The following is a 22716-nucleotide window of genomic DNA, read 5'->3' on the forward strand; positions in this document are numbered from 1 at the left end:
AAGCAAGGGCCCATGTTTAGCCAAAGGACTGATGGAGGGTGTTAGGCATGGTCAGGGGAGAGTCAGAAGGGCCACATGCGACCCCAGCCCAGCTCCATTATCTTGCTCAGCGCTTCCCTTCCAAGAAGTAAGCCTCTTGTACCAACGATTGTCGGATCCAGATCACAGATAAAGGAAGAGGAAGATTAGGTGGTCGTGCAAAACCGTTTCCAGCTGCCGGTAGCCAGTCTATAAAACATGATGTCACATGAAGAGAGCCAGTCTTCCTTCAACTTCAGAGGCAGAACGATGGAGCAGCCGGGGAGATTCTGCTTCCTTCTCTTTGCGCTTTTGTCTGCCCACTTGGACACTGGCGGTGAGTAGCGACTTCATCCAATCTGATGGCCAGAGCCCTTTGACCATGGAACAGTCTCCCTCGGAAGGCGGTGGGCTCTCTTCCACGGGAGGTTTTTAAGCAGAGGATGATCTGTCAGGGATGCCTCTGTAGAGATTCCTGCATTGCCCTGGGGGTCACTGCCAGCTCTAGGATTCTGCAATTCTATGATCATTGGGTTGAAGCAACTGCCCTATGAGGAAAGGTTGCAGCATTTTGGACTTCTTAGTTTACAGAAAAGGCAAGTGACTTGATGGAGGTGTTTAAAATGGCACATGCAAGCAGAACGACAATAGAGAAAGGTTCCCCCCCACCCCGGTGCCTTGTAACTCTAGAGATTGTGGACATCTAATAAAGGCAAATGCTGAGGAATTCAGGGTAGATAAAAGAAAGTGCTTCTTCACTCAGCACATAGTTAAAACTATGGAACTCCCTCCCACTGGAGATGGTGAGGGTCACCAACTGGGATGGCTAAGATTCTTAAAAGATATGCTGGATAGACAAGCGAACAAGCCCACCTCACAAGATTCCTTCTCCCCCAAGTCCTACCTTGACGGTTCCGAGATTGACGCCATTTTACGGTGTGGTGGAATCAGCGACTCTGGTCTCTCTCTTCCAGGCAGCCTCCGCAGCAAGATCGTCGGGGGTGGTGAATCGAAGCCACATACAAGGACGTATGTGGCAGCTCTGAAAGGAGGCAGAGGTTTCATGTGCGGGGGATTCCTCGTGGCCCCTCAGTGGGTCCTGACTGCAGCCCACTGCAATGGGTGAGTCGTGGCAGCGCAGAGTGGGTTTGAATTTTTAGACTTTCAGCTTCCAAAAATGAGGGGGGGGCTAAAAAGTTGACTTTGGAATTGAAAAGGTTTTTAGACTGGGTAAGTAGAACGTGTGTAAAATTGCATAGAAATAATTAAAAATGTACTGTATGTACTGTATAAAGGTAAAGGTAAAGGGACCCCTGACCGTCAGGTCCAGTCGTGGCCGACTCTGGGGTTGTGCGCTCATCTCGCTCTATAGGCTGAGGGAGCCGGCATTTGTCCGCAGACAGCTTCCAGGTCATGTGACTAAGCCGCTTCTGGCGAACCAGAGCATCGCACTGAAACACCGTTGTATGTACGGTATACAGTACATGAAAGAACATTGTCAAGATTTGAAAATGTTTGCAGCTTTGATTTAAAATATTTTGTAATGTTGATTTTTGATACCGGTTTACAAATACTAAAGTTAATTTCTCTAAGCATAAAAAGAAAGTAAATAGGGTGATGGAGAAATGCTAAGGTGAATGTGATTACATATGGAAGCCGGGGGGGGGGGGTAATCGGCTGTGGCTTTCTGTTGATTCTCTTCTTGTTCAAAGAGCTATCTCCGTCATTCTGGGTGCTCACGACCTGAAGGCCGTCGAAAGCACCCAGCAGGTGTTTGGAGTCAAAAGTTACCATCAGCATCCGGATTATATGGTGGTTGCTGGAACCCCCTTCAACGACATCCTTCTGTTAAAGGTATGGAGAAAGATTGTCAACTAGTGCTTTCGCCCGAAATGCATATGTCATTATTTATGGAACTGTCAAATTTCAGGTTGCAAATAGCGTTCTGTATCCACATACAGAAATGTAAGACGACAAGTCAAGTCAAATAGGTAGTAGGTTGATATTCTATGCAGCCCACTACTTGCAAGGGGCGGGGAATAAATTCAATAAATTTTGTATTTACAGTGGTACCTCCGGTTGCGAACAGGATCCATTCCAGAGGTCCGTATCCCAAAGTTTTCACAACCGGCGAGACCACTTTTGCGCATGCGCGCGGGGAGTAGCACTTCCAGGTTTGCCGCTTTTGCAACCTGAGGGTAACGTCAGCCGAAGGTCCACTGTACAGGCCCACATACCTATTGGCAATTTTGGAATAATACACAAACCCAAACACAGCCACCTTTTCAAAATCAGCATATCTCTGAAACCGGCAATGTATTTCTCCAGTCAAGTTACAGAAAGGCATATACTCAGGTAAAGTGTCTATCGGAGGACATTTCCATCAAAATTCCACCCCACCCCCCATTTTATCTGATCAGTGAAAACAAACAAAAACCTCCGAAATCACAACAAAGGCATGTTGCCGGCAGGGAGGCAATCTGTCCCTCTTAGTTCCTCCCCATATCTTATTTTCCTTTCCTCCACATTTCTGTATCAACTTGCATCTTTTTAAAACACTCTCTTGAAAACTCACCAGCAGTTGTGTGCAAATGCAGTTTTGCTTAATATGAACATTTCCCTAACCCAATTTCCCCCCAATAGAATGCATTCTTGTTTTGCTGTTTTCATAGGATCATAGACTTGTAGAGCTGGGAGGCCTCACCCCAAAAGTCACCCAGTCCAGCCCCCTGCAAAGCAAGAGTCATAGCTAAAGAGTCTCTGCTATCCAAACTATGTTTAACCTCCCCCGCCCCACCCCTGCCCCGTCCAACACTTTCTCAGGTTCCCTTGTTGAACAGAGCCACTTCCGCCCTAAAAAGAGGTGGAGTTGTGGGCTTCACGGCCCCACCATGTGCGTGGCGGCTGGAGCAATTGGGGGGATTCCCAGCCGCGTCATCCCCTGGCCAGCCAATTGGCTGGCTCTGGGGGCGTGGCCTGCCCTACTTAAGGCAGGACACGGCCGGGGATCTCCCTCTTTCCCTGCCTGCCAGCTGTTCCTGTTTCCCACCCTCCCACCCTATAAGGTTTTCGTTCCTTGACCTTGCTATGGACCTCGGTTGGTCGCCATTGAGGGGCCTGGTAGGAATTTTTGCACTTGGCAAATTGGCACCAGCCCCTTGGTTTTTGCCTAGCAAATCGTAGCAAACCGCCACAACTTTCTTGGTATTGGCTATTAGGCATTGGTATTGTTCTGTAGAAGGAAGATGGGAGGAAGCGCCATGACCTGCCCCACATATTGAAGGGTAGTCCGGTAAAGGATTCCAGGGGGCGTGGCCTGTCCAAAGCCTAGGGAGGTGAGGGCCTAAGGCACGCCCCCTATTGGTGACCCCGGGGGAGTTCCTAGTTGATGTGCATCAGCAGGACTCCCCCTACTGGTGGTTAACCCTTCCCGGACTTCAAGTAGACGGGCTGAAGACGGATATAGTCGGTTAGGACCAATGCCTAAGCCAATATCGCTCATCACCTATAACCAATAATTGTGCCACGTGTCATTATTTCACGGGGGGGGGGGGCCTGGGACCTCGCCACGCAACTCTTACCTAGTCACACTTCTCTGAAGTCTCTCAGCCTCGCTCACCTCACAGAGTATTTGTTGTGGGGCAGGAAGGGAAAGGAGAATGTTAGCCGCTTTGAGACTCCTTCGGGTAGTGATAAAGCGGGATATCAAATCCAAACTCTTCTTCTTTCTTGTCGTTTGACTCTATCGGTTCGGGTTCTGCCCTCTGGAGCAGCAGAAAAAGCTGGCTCCGTTTTGTGTGTGATGGTCCTTCAGCTCTTTAAAGTTGGCTCTCATATCTCCTCTCAGTCTTCTTTTCTCCAAGCTAAACATACCCAACTCCCTCACCCATTCCTCATAAGGCTTGTTTTTCATGATTATATGCACTTATATGCATACTTTAACCTGGTACATACATATTTCCACTCTACGTGCACATTACTTGGCTGTGGAAATTTGAACTACAAAATTCAGAGAAGCATGAATTTCAAAGGAAGGCCATGTTTTGATGAATGACTTGGGTTGTATCCAACTTTAGACTTGGATTGGGCAATTAAAATTAAAGGACATGACTTACTTAAATCTATCAATCTAGAACTTAGCTAGATACTACCCATTATTTCCAAAAGCACGGATTAAATTAACGTTAAACATTGAGTGGATAAAGTTTCTCCCCCCCCCCTGAGCTCTCAGTGCCCTCTCTGTGATGTCTCATGAACCTCTCGAAGCAGGCCGGTTTCAGACCATCCTCTTCTCCTCCTTCCTCCCCTGAAGCTCAACCGTGAAGCCAAGATCAACAAGTACGTCCAAGTCATCCCATTACCGGAAAACGAAAACGACCTCCTCAAAGACACAGAATGTTTTGTGGCTGGATGGGGCCGCATTGATGCGAGATACCAACCCAGCTCCAAACTTTTTGAGACCAATGTCACCGCCCTTGGCCGCCGGAAGTGCCTCCAGTTCATTCCGGAACTCACCGACAGGATGGTGTGCGCCGGCAGCCGGGCCAAGCTCTGCGACGTCAGCAACGTAAGCCCACATGTCATTGTCAAAAACAAGGAGAATGCAGAACAAAAGCCCATGCATTTTACAAAATTGGACATGCTAATTCATATGCAGAGATGCAATGTTTAGAAATATTTACTAAAAGTTTTGGGGCTGCCAACATCTTTTTTTTAGGCCCATGGGCTGCTTTGGATCTTTGAGCGAGGGCTGTTGGTGCCGCCACCTCTGGTCCCTTCCGGTGGAATTCATCTGAGCCTTGCAAAGTCCATGGAGTTGAAAGAGGAAGTGGGGAAGGAGCCCCCCCCACCCCTTGCCCCCTTTCAGCTCTGTATACTTTTCAAGGGAGGAAAAGGCACCACCAGCACTAAGGGGGGGGGGGGACCCAGAGACCCTGGGAAGACCGGAAGAGTACTTTTGCACCCATGGGTGCCACTTGGGCGATCCCTGTGGTGATTTAAGCGGAAACAGAGTGCAATTGCCTGTTGTGGGCAAGGCGAAGAGCAAGGATGAATCCACGTTAGTGGTTTTTCTGCTTCTTGCAATTCACACAAAAAATGCCTCAACTCTAAAAATGTCTCCACTTTGCATCCTTCTGTGATCTTTCAGAAGACTTTTATGCCAACGTTTTAAAATGGATTGTGTTGTTCTTGCATGACCGATTATCAGTCACATGCACACAACTTCCCCCACAGAAACCTGGGAACTGTAGTTTCTGGAGGGGGTTGGAAATCAGAGGTCTGAGAAGGGTGCACAACAGGTCCCAGGGTTCACTGGAAGAAGCCTGTGCTTTAATTGTGCATTCACTGAGCTCTAAATGTGAGTGGTTTCAGTCCTGCAGAAGCAGACCTATCTTTCTGCAGCTTCCTCCCCCCCCCATTACTGCTCAATCCACAACTGTTTGAATCCACCCCCGTCAAACTTCCTTTTCTGCAGTGGGAGGCAGGATTGTGCTTGTGGTGCGGCCTACTGGCATTGATGGAGGTTAATTGGGAGAGGGGGAGAGGGACTGGAGGAGACCATGCCCTCCCAAGTGTCTAAGCCAGTGGTGGCCAAACTTGGTCCTCCAGCTGTTTTGGGACTACATTTCCCATCATCCGTGACCACTGGTCCTGTGAGCTAGGGATGATGGGAGTTGTAGTCAAAAAATAGCTGGGGGGCCACGTTTGGCCACCATTGGTCTATGCAATAATCTGCAGGTGCTTCTGCCGTGATGAAGCTTGCAAGCCATCTATCTATATCTATCTATCTATATCTATATCTATCTATCTATCTATCTATCTATCTATCTATCATCTATCTATCATCTATCTATCTATCATCTATCTATCTATCATCTACCAGTGCTCTTGTCCACCCAGATGTTCAAGCCCTCACCTGAGTGGGATAGGCAGGCACACCTGGAGACTTTAGTTCAGACTGAGAGCCAAGAGACCAGGGCTCAAATCCCCACTTGCTGTCTGGGAGTGGGCAGAGAAGGAATGGTGGAGACCCCCTGCCCAGCTTGACTCTTCCAGGGAGGAGGAAGAGGAAGACTGTTTAGATTCACACCAGGGGTCACAGCTCAGAGGCGGATGAGGGGGAAAGTTGAGAAATAATGGGAGAGGAGGAGGAGGAGGAAGCACCGGGGGGGGTGACAGCTGATGGACACCGTGTCTTTAGAAAGCATTCCAGACCCCCCTCTCCCAGAACCCGGCAAGCCTTGAGAGTAGGAGAGCTAAGAGCTCAAAGACAGAGGGCCCTTAGCAGCACCCATGGGGGAGACGAAGGAGATCGTGGGAGAGGCGGGGCTGGAGATTCACTCAGGACAACGCCATTATCCAAGAGGCTGGGTTCTGTAGCCCTCTCTGTAAATACTGGATAAAAAGCGGTTGGTAAGAAACACTCACTTGTCTTTGTACTTTCCTGAGCAACCAGCCAGGAGTTGCTGGCAGCAGCCCATGAAACTCACTGGGTGACTTTGGGACAGTCACTCCATCTCTCAGCCCAGCCTACCTCGCAGGGTGGTTGTGAGGGGAGTGTTGCGTCAGCTGCCTGGAACTCCTAGGAGGAAAGGCGGGATAGAAATGCAATGGTGAATAATAATGTGAAATAAGTTTCTCTCTCTCTCAAATCCCACAGGGGGATTCTGGGAGTGCCCTGGTCTGCAATGGAGCGGCCCATGGAATCGTCTCCTATGGCTTCCAAATCCCGCCATCAATTTACACGCGTGTTGCCGCCTACCTCCCTTGGATCAAAGAGACAATGAAGGAAGAGTGAGGCCAGCAAGGAGAAAAGCAGCCAGCAGCTTATTATTCCCTGCTGGATTCTTCCTGCCCCTGCTAGAGAGAGTCAGATACGAGAGATGCGCTTGGTCATTGTGAAGTCAGATGCACAGGCCACTGCTCCTCCTGTGGATCGATCATGGCTTTCCCCAGAGAAACCTCTGCCTTCTTCTGTACCGCTAGTGCTTACTGTTGCTGTATTGGTTCCTGAAATAAACAAACTTCATTGCAAACTTCTGTCATCCTTCTGACACCCCGCCTCCCCTTCGCTCATCCCACCGACCCAGCATTCCCAAAACCTTGGACACCTCGCAGCACAATCCTAGCCATGTCTACTCGAGAGCAGGCATAGGTGAACCTGGCAATGTCAGTTTCTCGTTTCTTCCTATTTTTCAAGTCAGTTCTCCATATTTTGGGGTGCGGGGGTGGGGACAAATGTTTTCTTGTTTCCCCTTATTTACCCAAGAAACAACCATCAATATTCACAGAAACATCAAATGTCTATTTAATTACATTTACCTAAGTTGTTTTACTTTTAAAACAGAGATATCACTCCACAATTTTGCCTAATGTAATGGGTTTTGGTGCATTTTTGTCACTGGTACAGGCATTCAGGTTTACAATTAACCCTAGCAGATGCTCTGCCACTGAGGTCTAGCCTTCTTCTTAAAAATAAGGATCCTCATGGTTCTGGATGAAAGGGGCCTGATTTAAACACAAACCTATTTAGTAAGAGCTTGTGTGAATGGGAGTAAATGATGAGATAAAGGCAACTTCCTGTGTTCCTGGAACTTAGCTGGACTCAACGCTCACTGTTTTAAAATTTGGTTAGCTGCTCTGAACAGGCCTCCAGCTGGAGAAGGAGGCAGGAAAGAATAAATCAGTGTGATAAAGAAACGAAAGTGTCTGCTTTGAGTAAGAGCAAAGGGCGGTTTTCCAGGGTGGGGAGTCGTTAGGCAGGGGCTAAACGGTCAGTTTCAATTTCTCTCACTTTCTCATTCCCTGATGTCTGCAATGCTAAATTCAGTTCTCCACATTTCCATGTCAGCTTGATTTTTTTAAACAAATGGTCCTCATTTTAGTGCAACTTTTTCCTAAAACACACATTTTTGTATGAAGTTTTGCCTGATGTCCCCCCCCCCGAGCAATTTCCTCATCTATAAGGCACTTTTGTATGTCACTTTCATAAGTGCATGCATTTTATACCCTGGTGTGTACATCTGGGGACACATTACACGGCTAGAGAACTGCATTGCAAAATCCCCTCTGGCTTCCCCCTCTTCCTCCTCCTCTATAACCGTCCTATAACTCAGCTGGGCAAAGGAAGATCCGTCTTTCTCTGCCTCTCTCGTGGGCTCTGGTTCCCCCTGCTGCTCTGCTCTCTAACTTCTCCAGCAGGCTCTTCTTACGTTGCATCAAGCCTAGATGTGCCACTGGCCTGATGCAACACAAGAGCCTGCTGGACTGACAGGAGCAAGCCAGCAATAAATCACACCAAGCAAGTTGGAATTAACCCTTTATTAGCAAAAACAGGGTCAACACAGGAATGTCAGGCTTGATGAGCACAGCAACTCATCCCAGCGTGCCTTGCCCCATGAAGCAGTTGCAGAGATTGAAGTTCTCCGTCTTCCCACAGCTGTCTATGTTCCCTCCTCTCCAGGGCTTTTCCCAAGCAATCTGAGACTGTGACAGCATGAACTTCTCTTCCGCTCTTTTCATGCCTCTCCTGGTTCGGGGGGGGGGAGAGGGGAGTTTGTTGCAGCAGGAGGGGGAGACCCCCCCAGCCAGACTCCTCTCTGCCTCTTGGCCTCCCTCCTCTCCAGATTCCTCTTCTGCCTCTGATTCTGAACTTCTCTCTGCCACAGACTCTCCCTGCTCACTAAACCCTGTTGCCTCTTCAGCTTCCTGCAGGGTTTTTAAAGCTCTTCAAGCCCCCCCAAAGCACAGAAGTGGGTAGCAGCATTCAGCATCTGCACCTGGGGATTGGTCAGGCCAAGTATAAGTGACTGGAATATGCTCACATCTATTTTGCTGGATGAGGGAATGATCCTTCAGAAGGGTGGGATTCAATAACTGGGGGAGGTCAGCCTTCAGGATCACTGACCTTGGGGTATTGATAGAGGGACAGATTGCTTGGAGTGAGCTACCTTGAAAAGACCGTTAACATTTGAGTGGGTACGGGTATCATATTCTGTGTGTGGATAGTTAGCCTAAATGCCAAACACTTCCTAAAGGGGTTTCTTTAATGATGATGTTATGTGCCTCCAAGGTGACTGTAGAATTTCTGGAAACTGAGCATCAGTTAGTGTCAGAGTTCCCAGGAATCAATCCCCTCCCAGGCCTGTGCAAAAGATGAGCCCCCCCCCCGCCCCGCTTGGTGCTCATAGCAACTAGCTTTGCCCTTGATGATCTTCACCCCTCCTAAAAACCAGGAAGGGATTTGTGATACTTACACATTTCAGTATGTGGCCGTCATGACCCACTGGTGCGCCATGAGGAATCCGCCGCAGTGGCAAACGGCCTTCAAGGCAGCCATGTAGGGTCTGGAGTGAGGGTTGGCTTTCTTTTACAATCACATTACATAACATCATACCCTCGTTTTATCTTTTTGACTTCCCTTCCTGACGCGCAGCGTAAATTAACAGTGCAGAGTTTTAAGGAATAAGAGCTTTACTGCGTTAAAATCAACTTCTTCCTAAACAACACGCTTCCAGGCAGTCTGACTGAGATTCCATGCTGCTCAGAACTGAGGGGACTGACTCTGACCGACATCTTACAGAGAAGACAGAGAGAGAAAATGGCTGCCACTTATAAGGAGAATGAGTCACATGCCAGAGTGAGAAAATGGCTGCCGAGTCACATGACTCAGAGTGACTCCCCAGTTGGCAGTCAGGCCTGGAGAGCTTGACTCGGCCCCAATGCCTGGGCAGGCCCAGCCCTTCCCAGCCTGCCTTGCGGCTTCGGCTCTCAGGTGACTTGGTCACATGACACTCCCGTCTGATGGTTTAAAAAATTAAACTTTACATCTTTACATTTCACTTTGTTTCCAGTCCTTGTTATATCATTACCTAAAATATTATATTACTCAACCTGAACAGGTAGCAATTTCATCACATCAAGCCCTTGTCTTAGCCCTATACTGATTCAGTCAGATTCCCCTCTTAGCATATCACTGCTGAGGTCTGAAATCTGCGCAGAAAAATGCAGATAATATTACAAGCTGTAAACTCGCATCACCACAAGGGGCCATAGCCCGCCACCATGTTACCTGCAGGGCTACGGTCTTCCTCTATTGTTCACCACCCCCACCCCCAAATCTGGCTTTCATCAGATATTCTGGCTCTGAAGGTGGAGGCTCCATTTCTCCTTCCTAAAGGAACCATTGATAGATCCCCATGAATTAATCTACTCCGTTCTGTTGGAAATCCAGTGGCTTGGAATAAATCAAGGAAGACCGAAAGGGAAATGAATGGGAATCCTGGTTAGCCAGTGAATTGAGTGGATTCACTGGAGACAAAGGGAATGACTCTGGATTGCCTATGTTACCTGTCAATGGCAGCTCACCTCGGTTCCCCCGGCTGCTTCCTGCCTCTGGTTCATGGGTGGCGCCATTTTGGCAGCATTAGCAAAGGTACATCCACCCACACCCTGAACATAGGAAACAGAAGGAATTATCCAGTGTTGTCGTCATCATCAGTAGTAGCAGCACTTCATGATTATTGACAGACCAACTCTGTGCTACAAAGATGTCTGCTGGCAACATCATCCCCACTGTGTGGGAATCTCTTGCAGATGCCTAGAGACAAGACAGGTCGTGCATCCACAGCAGTGAGCAGAGGAGGAATGGCGGCTGGGAGGAGAGCAGCGAGAAGAAATGCTCTGGTGCATCTGCAGCGGCACAATTGGACGCCTTCCTCTGCCCCTGCTGCAACAAAACGTGTCTCTCCTGCGTCGGTCTCTACAGCCATAGCAAGCGCTGCAACCTTCCAATAGCTTGACCTCAGCCCCAAAGGCGCACCCCTCCATTGTTTCCTGAGGCAGGTGGATGCCAACCAGCCCACCCTTCACCCAGCGCAAGTTACAACATTAAAACACAAGGTCTGCTTAACAATTTAACTTGGAAGGGACTGGTTCAATAAAGCTCAAAAGGAAGGTTTGGACAATTAATGATTGGGAGTTGCTGCGCCATTAAAACTTCAGATCAGACTTGGACAACATCCCGGATTGGAATGGAGTCAGAGGAAGCTGCGCTGATAAAAAGACAGTTGGAAAAATATATACTAACAAAGCTGTATTCAATGGATGAAAGTATATGATGTTTGACATGATTGAGAATCATGGACTCAGGGATGGGAATAATAATAATAATAATAATAATAATAATAATAATAATTTTTATTTATACCCCGCCCTCCCCAGCCAAGGCCGGGCTCAGAGCGGCTTACAAGCAATAATAAAAACAAGTTGAATGATTACAACTTAAAAACAAGATTAAAATACAACCTTGAAACACTGAAACATTAAAATGCAGTCTCATCACAGGAAGAGAATGGAAAAAAGAAAGGGGGGAGGGGGATCAAATTGATTCCAAGCCAAAGGCCAGGCGGAACAACTCTGTCTTACAGACCCTGCGGAAAGAAATCAGATCCCGCAAGGCCCTGGTCTCATGAGACAGAGCGTTCCACCAGGCCGGAGCCAGTGTTGAAAAGGCCCTGGCTCCTTAGGGCCCAGGACCTCTAGGGTGTTGCTGTTTATGGACCTTGAGGCTCTCCGTGGGGCATACCGGGAGAGGCGGTCCCGTAGGTACGAGGGTCCTAGGCCGTGAAGGGCTTGAAAGGTCAAAAGCAGCACCTTAAATCTGACCCTGTACTCCACCGCGAGCCAGTGCAGCTGGAAAAGCACTGGGTGAATATGCTCCCATGGCAGAGACCCCGTGAGGAGCCTCGCTGCAGCATTCTGCACCCGCTGGAGTTTCTGGGACAGCTTCAAGGGCAGCCCCGCGTAGGGCAAATTACAGTAGTCAAGCCTGGAGATGACCGTCGCATGGATCACTGTGGCCAGGGAGGGGCGGGAAAGGTAAGGGACCAACTGCTTGATGCGGCGAAGGTGGAAAAATGTCGCCTTGGCTGTTGCTGTAACTGTAAAGCGTCAAAATCGAGATGTGGAAAATATGGAAACAACAAGGAGAGGCAGGACTGAGATGTGGAGATATGCTTCAGAGATCCAGACCGTGGGGAGCCCTGAAAAACTAATAATTATAATTTGGACTATAATTTGGTCTTTTTTATTTTAGTTTTTTATTTTAATTGGAGTATTATGATTGGCTATATTAATTGGATGTTTTTTATTGGAAAATCAATAAAAATTATTTAAAAACAAAACACAGATTTATAAATAGCTTAAAACAATCTACAATCAAAGATATAAGGTGGGTCCTAGAACTATGCACCTCAAGTGTCACAAACCACCAGAGTAAAGGTACGTCTTCAGCCTTCTCCACAAGTTGTATAATGAAGGTGCCGGACGCACCACTTTGGAGAGGGAGTTCACCTGCTTGGGCCAAGGAGAAGGACAGGAGAAGACAGGGGCAGCAGAAGAGGCTGGCGGAGTCTCCACATCCTGATACTTGCCAAGGAGGGCGGTGCCTGACATTTAGCTCTCTTGACCCCGTAGCTTTCTTTTGCCACCACCCGCTGGACTCTGCTTCCCGCAGGAAGCCACAGTCTAGACTTGAGATCTTGACAGGTGAATCTCAGCAGGCCACGTGACAGATCCCCCCACTAGATGGTCCTGGCAGGGGCAGATAAGGAGACCGGGAAAACGAGGAAGCGAGAGAACCTAAATTGGCAGGGCTGCCCATCCCTTGCCGGGGCTGAAAGGAGCTGGAGTAGAAGAATGTCTGGAGGGCCAAAGGTTAAACTGTGGACAAATGGGATGACAGAGACCATACAGCTGAGCATTTGTTCCCTAACTATGCTTGTAGCTCTTGCCTTGCCCCTTCGAGAAGTCAGCCAGGTGGAGTAAGGAGGCAAAAATAGAATGAGTTGCCTCTCTGCCTAATATTGAATATGCTGCCTCCTACTGTTTGCGCTCCCTGATCTGAGCCCCACCAGCACCAATAAGCTGTATAGGGTGTTAGGGGAGGGGCAGTACCTCTGGTGGGACACTCGTCCTCCTCCTCCTGGGGTAGTCTGTCCACCTTTGGTCCCCACCCTGCACTCTGCTCTCACCTGAGGCTCCTAAGGGCCGTCAGCATGGGAACTGGGCAGCTAAACCAAGTGAGGGCAACTAATGGGTCTCAAACTCTTGGTGAGTTAGGGGCTTCCCCTGCGTGCGAAGACAGGCTCCAGCAGACAGAGTGGACAAGACGAAGAGTTGGTGGGTCCAATGATTAAGAGTCCACGACCCAGACTTGGATCTTGGCATCCTGGAATTCTTCATACATATCTGTCTGTCTGTCTAATATCCTTGCACCAACACTTAGCCCTCAGGCAGGTTTGTAGAGGAAGATATGATCTCTCAGGTCATGTGGCCCATGCAGGGCTTTATAGATCACAACCAGCCCTTTGAATGGTGCCTGGAAACAGACAGGCAGCCAGGGAAGTTTTAACAAGGGAGCAACAAGTTCCCTGTCACTGGATTCTGGACTGGCAGAAGCTCTAATTTTTGTGTTTTTATGAGAGAAGGAGAAAATATTTTCTCTGCCCACTGCCTTCACGCCATGCACGATTTCATGAACCTTTGTGTTGTCTTCCCACCCAGCTGGCAGCAAAAGTAACACAAAACAGATTTAAAGGTGTTGCTGGTGAGCCTCTTGAATTCAGCACAGATCCCCCCAACTCCCAGAACCAGGCATCTTTTAATCCGTTCCCAAATGGACTGGAAAGTCATTTTCAACCAAGTATCTCCAGAAACTGTTAGGAATTCAATGTCCAATTGGAAAACAAGAAGAAGAAGTTTGGATCCCGCTTTATCACTACCCTAAGGAGTCTCAAGGGAGGTGAAAGCAGCTAAAAAGTAAAGACCAAATGATATTTGCAAAAGTTTAACTCTGATTTTTTAAAAAAACACCCAAAAAAAAAAAAAACAACCCCAGCCATTATCTTTATTGCTCAGATTTCATTTGTATCAAAATCTTAAAAGTCTCTGCTGCCTCTCCAGTATATATACATATTGACCTGAACGGTTAAGGCAACCTCCTGTCTGGGTTTCACCAACTTATCAGAGAACCAGAGGATTTTGGATCTGAATGAGATCATGCCATCCAGCAGATCACAACTTCTCTTGAGCTCCTTTCATTTCACTGGAAACAAACTGCAAGTTCCAAAGTCACATGTACAAAATAGTAAATAACATCTGGCAGCTGGGGTGATGTGGTGTTGCAGACGCAGTTCCCAATAAGAGATTATGCTTCGCAGATATTGTGTCAGACCCTCTGGGTTTGGCTTCGGCGTGGAGAACGCAAAGGCTGAAAACTGATTTGGCAGCTGCGTGATCAGTTAGATTTTCTTGTATTATTATTATTATTATTATTGACCCTCCACGTCAGCCTGGTTTAATTCTTAAAAATGAGAAGTCACCTTCCTCCACTGGCAGAGCCGAGCCGTTGGCTGCCTCTCTCTGTGTCTGCTCCAGTCACAAGGGCGGTAAGAAACGCTCTTAGATAGTTTTGTCCATCCGGGAAGGGAGCCCACCGAGGGGCACAGCCCTAGGACAGCCTTGCAGACTCACAGCTGTCCGTGGAGGCGCAGGTCAATTCTGTAACCAGGGCAGCTGTCTACCAACTCCACCTGGTACGCAGGCTGAGACCCTACCTGCCCGCCGACTGTCTCGCCAGAGTGGTGCATGCTCTAGTTATCTCCTGCTTGGACTACTGCAATGCGCTCTATGTGGGGCTACCTTTGAAGGTGACCCGGAAACTACAACTAATCCAGAAAGCGGCAGCTAGACTGGTGACTGGGGGCGGCCGCCGAGACCACATAGGTCTTGAAAGACCTACATTGGCTCCCAGGACGTTTCCAAGCACAATTCAAAGTGCTGGTGTTGACCTTTAAAGCCCTAAACGGCCTCGGCCCAGTATACCTGCAGGAGCGTCTCCACCCCCATCATTCTGCCCGGACGCTGAGGTCCAGCGCCAAGGGCCTTCTGGTGGTTCCCTCATTGCGAGAAGCAAAGCTACAGAGAACCAGGCAGAGGGCCTTCTCAGTTGTGGCGCACGCCCTGTGGAACGCCCTCCCACCAGATGTCAAAGCGATAAAGATTATCTGACGTTCAGAAAACATCTTAAGGCAGCCCTGTTCAGGGAAGTTTTTAATGTGTGATATTTTAGTGTATTTTTGGTTTCTGTGGAAGCCACCCAGAGTGGCTGGGGAAACCCAGCCAGATGGGCGGGGTACAAATAAAAAAATATTATTATTATTATTATTATTATTATTATTATTATTATTATTATACAAACTCCACACACTCACACACGACATACGCTACGCTTCTGTTATAAATTCATAGAAAATCAACCATACATCGCATCTGCACCATTACACTTTTATTTTACTCCATGAAGGAAGGACTACAAAATGGGGAAGGTTTGATACAGGGCATCCATAATCCCTTGAGCATACCAGCACATCCACAGGAGCCCTGTCCACTTGCTATGCCAACCCTGATGGTCCTAGACAGAAGACCATCAAGATCACAAAGAACTTACATATGGGAGTGGATTCAACTTGAATGGAACAAAGGACAATAATCAGCTCTTCCCTCTGGGGGCAGGAAACTGCAAACTCCCCTTTGTCACCTGGAAAGTACTCATGGGGAGGGGGAAAGGGGGAACCAGCCAGGTGACAGGACACTCAGGTTACCACCACAACTCCTCCCTCAACCCCTCCTTTCTGTGATGTAGTTGTGATGTAGTCTTAGGGGTGTATTTTGGGGGATTAGGAACTAATAAAAGTTGGGGGTCTTCTTTTGTTCTGGGCTTCCATTTTGTTTCACCTGGTGGCAGGTGGGAGTCCAGTCACGACAGTCTTCAGTAAAGACCAAGCCTTCTGGCTGCTCTTTTGCTCTGGTCTTCCTGGCTGGGGTCCTTGTTTTTTTGTCCAAGGGAGCCCTCTGATTTCTCCGTTAACAGGGAGAAGAAAAGGCTCAGGAGTAAACTCTACAGAAACCCAGATTGGAGGTTGGACGGCGCCTTGTCTGCCTCCTTCTGGCAACTCCTGCAGCCAAGCTGGCGCCAAACATCTTGCTCTGCTTTCCTTTGGACCCCCCACCCCAGTGTGGCCGAGAGGGGGGTCTTGTCATCTGGCCAGCCCAGGACCTCCATAGAAACTGGCCAGGCAGCTTGCAGCCTGGAGAGGTCCCTTGAATGCTACTAACACGGCAGAAACATTGCAGGAGGCCGCAGTGGGGAGATTCCAGTCTCTGCAGCCCCAGCGACCGCTGTGCTGTTCCCTCTTCCAGCCACATAGGAAACGACCACACGTTTAGTACGTTAAAAACAATTTAATGACAAGGTCATGGGTCATAGGTTGGGCCTTCCCCACATCGTTGAACACCAACTCCCATCAGCAAAGCTCTGCCATTTTTCTTTTCTTTATTAGATTTATATGCCATCATTCATGCAAAGATCTCAGGGTGGTTCACAAGATAAAAATACAAAATAAAACCACAAATAAGTAATTAAAACAAAAACAATAGTAACCCTGTCCCTCCAAAGAACACATTTCAAAGGCTTTACAATATTAACCTCCCTGGGGAGAGCAGTCCACAAGTGGGGAGCCACTGCAGAAAGGGCCCTGTTCTCATGTTGCCACCCTCCGGACCTCTCATGGAGGAGGCGTGCGAAGAGGGGCCTCAGAAGATGAACACAGAGTCCAGGATGGTTTATATGGGGGGAGGTAGTTCTTGAGATATTGTGGTCCTGAGCAGTTTCTGGGTTCTCTCGGTTTCATATTTTTCCAGTCTCCTTCTCTGAACCCACCAGCACTATCAGATTGCTGTTTTGCCACATGGCCGCCATCTCAGCTGAGATCCATCTATCAGATCTCAGGTCTAGACTGTGGCTTCCTGCAGGTGGTGGAGTCCAGTGGATGGGGGGTGATAAAAGCCGGGGGACGGAGGGACTGGGCAGCTGAGTGCCAGGCAACCTCAAGCATTGAGATGATGTGGAGACTCCACCAGCCTCTTATCCTGCTCCTGTCCTTCTCGTTTGCCCAAACAGGTGAGTGCAACCCCCACCCCACCCCCACTTATGAGCTCATTTCGAGCACCTTTGGGGCCAAGCCGACCTCATTCCGTCTGATGCTTAGGTCATCAAGGCAGCAGCACCAGAGGCAGGTGACAGCAGGGAGGGCAGAAACTGAGCTCACCTCTCTTGGCTCCTGGAGAAGTCTGACCCAGAGTCCTGCTCTTGGCCTCTGATGAATCCACCCTCTCACTTATCCAGGCTTTATCCCAAGCCCACTGGCTTTACAGCGCTCCCCTCCCACACACAAAAAGAGTAGACAAATGACCTTTGGTTCACCAGCTAACCAGGATTCCCACCCACCTCCCTGTCGGTCTTCCAGACTTTGCTCCAAGCTCCTGGCTTCACAGGGCATCCAAGACAAAAGGGACGGACAGATGAATAGAGATATGTCAATGGCTCGTTATGAAGGAGAAATGGAGCCTCCCTCTTCAGGACCAGAATACCTGATGAAACCCAGGCCTGGGGGTGAACAATAGGGGAAGACGGCGGGCAGTGCTCATGACTTTGAGATTATGAGTCTGAGCCAGGAGGGTGAGGGAACAGAGAGGTGCAGTCAGTGCAGACAATACAGGCAGCTTCCCATGTTCCTATTTATTCCCCCTTCATCAGCTTCCTCGCTGGCCACACAGATTGTACTCGACTGTAAGCCCGATGGGACGGTGGCCTTTTGCTGCCCCCCTGACTCTGCATATGTGGGTGACACCCTAGAACTTCCAGGAAGGAGCTGCAGGAGCTGATTTCTGCAATACGATTCTTGCAGATCCGTTGCGGAGTCAGATTGTTGGGGGGCACGAAGCCAAGCCCCACTCCAGACCCTACATGGCTGCCTTGAAGAGCATCACAGGCAATTTCACCTGTGGTGGGTTCCTCGTGACGCCCCAGTGGGTCATGACGGCTGCACACTGCAAAGAATATGGGTAAGTATCGCAAGTCCCTCCCTGGTTTCTAGGAGGGGTGATGATCATTATAGAATTGCAGAGCTGTAGCCCAAGCCCCTGCAGGAATCTTCTGCAAAACATGAGATCGAGAGTCTCATGCTCCACCGAGTGAGCCAGCCCAGCCCAGCTGAGTCCAGGGTAAAGCTGGAAGGGCCAAGGTGTGGCGTCTGCTCTTTTGCCCAGGGGCTGGGAGGGGACTGATGCCTGGGAGCTGTGACCCTGACGGATGCAACCCTAACTGACGCTTGGTTCCCAGTATTTCTAGAGTCGTCTTGGGTGCACATGATATCTACGCTTCAGAGGGCTCTCAGCAAGAGATCAGAGTTGCAGCTTCCCATCCACATCCAGAATATAATGTCGTCTCGTACTCAAACGACATCCTTCTGCTTAAGGTAGCTTGGTCCAAGAAATCTCTCACTCTGTCAGCTCCCAGAGGTCAGGGATCCTTAAGGCAGAAGCAACCAAGTGGTTCCTTCCATCCCATACACACACCATAATGAGCTAGAAAATGGACAGTTTACTCAGGACAAAATCCTGTCCCCAGATACCCTGAAATTTATTTGCTTTTTAGAAGATTGTTTTTAATTGTTTATAGGATTTTTAATTGTATTGTTTTAGTACTGACAAATTTGCTGCTCCGGGCTCCTTGGGAGAAAGGTGTAGGTTACAAATTGAATTAATTACCATTACATAATGGGGAACCTAACACCCACCAGGAGCGATACCTCAATGCCTTCCTCATGCGCTGCACCGGAAAGATTTTGAGTGTCACATGGCAGGACAAAGAAAGATGTGCTCTCCCAGGCACACATTCCCAGCATGTTTGCACTCCTGCTTCAGCGACATCTATGCTGGCTTGCTCATGTCCATGTGACATGAAGGCTGGCACCATCAACCCCGCCATGTGGAAATCCCTTGCAGACGGCCGCAGTGCCTGGAGACAGACCATCAGGGGGTGCATCCCTAGCAGTGACCAGAGGAGGAATGACCGCTGGGAGGAGCGCAGAGAGAAGAAACGCCCTGGCGCATCTGCAGTAGCAGAACTGGACGTCTTCATCTGCCCTGGCTGCAATGAAGCATGTCTTTCCTGCATCAGTCTCCACAGCCGCAGCAGGCGCTGCAACCTCCCAACGAGGCTCACTCCATTGTCTTTCGAGACAGGCAGAGGCCAACAACTTGCTTACTTAATTAACACATCAGCAGGCGCTCTGAGGCTAAGCAGCTTCAAAATTTAGAGAGGACGGTTTCAGAGACTGATTTCATGGAGGGCAGCAGTGAAATCTTCCAGACCTTGTAACCATTAGCAGAAACAGTGAAGGCTTTTTTGCTCTTGCTACTTATTAATGTTATTCAACATAGCATTCAGAGATTGCTCCATCAACACAAGGTGTTCTGCTGGCCTGATGGAACAATCTCCCCTCTTTTCTACCCATGCATTATTCTCAGGGTTTTTATGGCACCCCCAGAGCTAAATTACAGGTGCGGGGGGGGGAGGGGGGGCCTCCATTGCATTAACAGGACTCGTTGCACTGACTCCTGCTAGGGCAACCATTTAGTTTTCTCCAAGCCGTTAATCACTAATATTATTATTAGAGTCATATTCTAGAGGCACAGGGCTTCCTGTCGCAATGCTAAGGTTCTCATCTCCCTCTCCTTTCCCCAGCTGGATTCCGAGGCTGCTCTGAATAAAGACGTCGCTCTCCTGCCCTTGCCGGAATCCAGCAGCGACATCCCCGGTGGGACGCCCTGCAGCGTGGCAGGCTGGGGCAAGATTGAAGACGGCCAATACCCAGGGAAACTCTATGAGGCCATTGTCATCCTCTATGACCGTAAGAAGTGCCAGGAGTTCATGCCAGATATGGATGATGGAATGATCTGCGCAGGTGACAACAGGCAACCTCAGGATGCCTCCCAGGTGAGGATTGGCAGAAACAGCAGGTGATGGGATCAGAAGTGGGGAGCCTGGGCACCTGAGTCAGGCCATTGGGTCCATCCTGCTCAGGCTTTCCCAGATCTATCAGAAACTGGGATGGAAAGGACCCCGAGGGTCATCTAGTCCAACCCCCCGCAGTGCAAGGAACTCAACCGGATCCTACATGACAGGGGGCCATCCAGCCTCTGCTTGCATCAAAGTAGGTGCTCTATCCCTGAGCTGTGGTCCCTCCTCTAAAACTAGGGTTCTAGCCCTCATGGCTCTGGATAAGGGGCTGACTTAAATAGAAACTGAAATCGCTCAGTATTGACTGGCAGGGTTTTTGACTGGAGTGTTAGTCATGAATTTAGTCATAGCTGGAGATTCTGGGGATGGGGCACGAGACGGGTGGAGAAGCCTGTGCTGGAGCAGAGCAAGGAAAGGTGGACATGGGCAGACACTTAGACTTGGCCTGACCAGCCCAGTGGTTCTGGATCACATCATCCCTGACCACTGGCCCTGTTAGCTAGGGATGAAGGGAGTTGTAGTCCCAGAACATCTGGAAGGCCATGTTTGGCCATGTCTGCTGTACGCCAATCCACATATGAGGTTGTCAAAGGCTGCTGTTCACTTCTGTGCCGCAAGGGGGCTCAGAATGTGGAGGTGTTGCAGCTATTTGGGGTTGTATCTAAGTCCTGCTCAAAGTAGACCAATTGAAATTAATGTTCATCATGTCTATTGACTTCTATTGGAGTAGCAACTCTAGGTCTGGTTCACATTTTAAATGTAAACTGAGCTTTATTTGCCCTTCCCAAACTCAAAACAAAACCGAATTGAGCTACCCTTTGAAACTTGATAGTGGCCCAAAGTACACTTACAAAGAATGGTGCACATTCAGCAGAAACCACCCGTGGGAATGCATATACTTGTAAAATTAATGTACAAAAATGCATTACATTATAGGGAAATTGTCTACAAAAAAATTATCTTAAGAGAAACATGCACAAGAATCCCCACTCAGCTCCCTGGGAAACCTTGGTGGCTTGTCACTGACTCAGCCTGGCCTGCCTCACAAGGGTGAGGGGTTTGTTTGTTTTTTGGATAACAGGGAGAGGAAAGGAGGAAGCCACCTGGAGCTCCTTGGAGAAGGCGGCCAATAAATGCAATCAATATTTATTTTAGGTAGACTCAAAGAGACTGCAAAGTGATCCAGGAAAAGTGGCAAATCAAATTTTATACTGGAATAATTAGAAAGCAAGGTTGACAGATCCCGATCTTCCCTCAGCCAGGAAGCCTGCTAGGTCTCTGTCCTGGTTCAAGACCCAGATTCCCCACAGGGTGGATCCCGATCTTCCCTCAGCTGTGATCTCTGCTCTCTCTCCCTTCCGCAGGGGGATTCCGGAGGCCCCTTGGTGTGTGACGGCGTGGCACAAGGAATTGTCTCCTTTGGCGAATCTTTCTCTCCTCCAGGAATTTACAGTCGTGTCATCCACTACCTTTCCTGGATCAAGGAAGTCATGGAATTGTGAAGAGAAGAAGCAACAGCAGTGGCATCATTGCGTCTTCTTTTTCAAACGCTTCTGCTTCCTGTCTTACCTGCTAGGCTTGCATTCTGCAAAGAGACCCCTCAAGGGCTGCAAATGAATATGATACATCTACCAGATGTTTAGTACAGGATTGTGTTTTCACAAGTGCCTGCAGTGGCTCCCACCCTCTTCAAGAAAATCCCTCAGCCTCCTCCCGTATTCTTCCCACCCTTATTTCTCATCATACCTCTTCTGGTGACCTTTGCTGTTCCACTTCTCCCATCCTCAGGTGCCCAGAGGTCTTTACTCTCCCTTGAAACTATTCTGCCCCTTCTCCCTCCCTAATCTGGAAAAATGGGTCTTGTGATTCTGCTCCCTTCTCCCTCCAGCAGCTTCCTGTAAGTGGCAATCTTCATATCAAGAGCCATCTTTGCATTCGGCAGGTCTTGGTACTTGGGCAGATGGGGAGCCATTTCTCCCTCTCAGAGCTCCATAGATCTCCAGCTCCCTCAAGTGCCTTGTCCCATTCTCCCTTGCTTCCCCTCGCGCATGGATGGGGACCTGTGGCCCACATAAGGCTGTTGAACTGGAACTCGCATCATCCCTGGCTTTTGGTCATGTTGGCTAGGGCTGAGGTGGAGTCTAGCAACATCTGGGTGGTCAAAAGGTTGCCTACGCCTCACCTTAGATGATTCCACTCCCTCCCTCCCTCCTTTCTCTTGCTGAAGCCTGGAGATCTGACCCAGAGCCCCATAAATCTGCCATTTGAGCCTTGCCCTCTTGGACAGGTTCGTGTTAAGCCACTCAAGGTTGTGAACTGTGGGACTTTGTTGTCTCACTCAGTTGCAGCCGGTGGGGTGTGTCATTTTATTTCAGCCCTAGAAGATTTCCTTGATGCATTTGCTCAGCCCCCAAAAGACCTTCCTCACCTGTAGGCACTTTTACAAAAGACCTTGGCACCCACAACATCTTAAAATGGGGGTTCACAGTTACCATTTCACACACCAAGCCACTTAAGGGTACATGTGATGCATTGTAGAAATTTAGTTCGGCTAAGCTGTAAATGTAAACTTCTCTGAATTTTGCTGGATCGGTCTCCAGCCAAGTAATTGTGAACAAGTAACGTGTGTCTGTTAATGCATGTAATAGTGAAAACAAACATACCAAACTGCACTATTTTAGGGGAAATTGCTTTGCCAATATGTGCATATTTTGCAAAATTGCATGTGGAATATATCATGAGCAACTTGAATTAAAATGCTGAAGGTTTGC

The 22716-nt window shown here is 48.8% G+C and overlaps 1 protein-coding gene across 1 annotated transcript; it reads left to right on the forward strand.

Annotated features, from left to right (window-relative positions):
- The first annotated feature begins 700 nt into the window (after positions 1-700).
- On the forward strand, positions 701-22716 carry LOC128405844 (transmembrane protease serine 9-like). The gene is made up of 9 exons (XM_053372842.1): positions 701-1140; positions 1731-1872; positions 4331-4585; positions 6680-6815; positions 16805-17041; positions 17829-17985; positions 18263-18398; positions 19670-19921; positions 21310-22716. Exons 1-9 carry the CDS (start codon positions 797-799, stop codon positions 21445-21447), a joined length of 1797 nt encoding a protein of 598 aa, XP_053228817.1. The 5' UTR covers positions 701-796; the 3' UTR covers positions 21448-22716.

The sequence above is a fragment of the Podarcis raffonei genome, chromosome 18, assembly GCF_027172205.1.
Source record: "Podarcis raffonei isolate rPodRaf1 chromosome 18, rPodRaf1.pri, whole genome shotgun sequence".
NCBI lineage: Eukaryota > Metazoa > Chordata > Lepidosauria > Squamata > Lacertidae > Podarcis > Podarcis raffonei.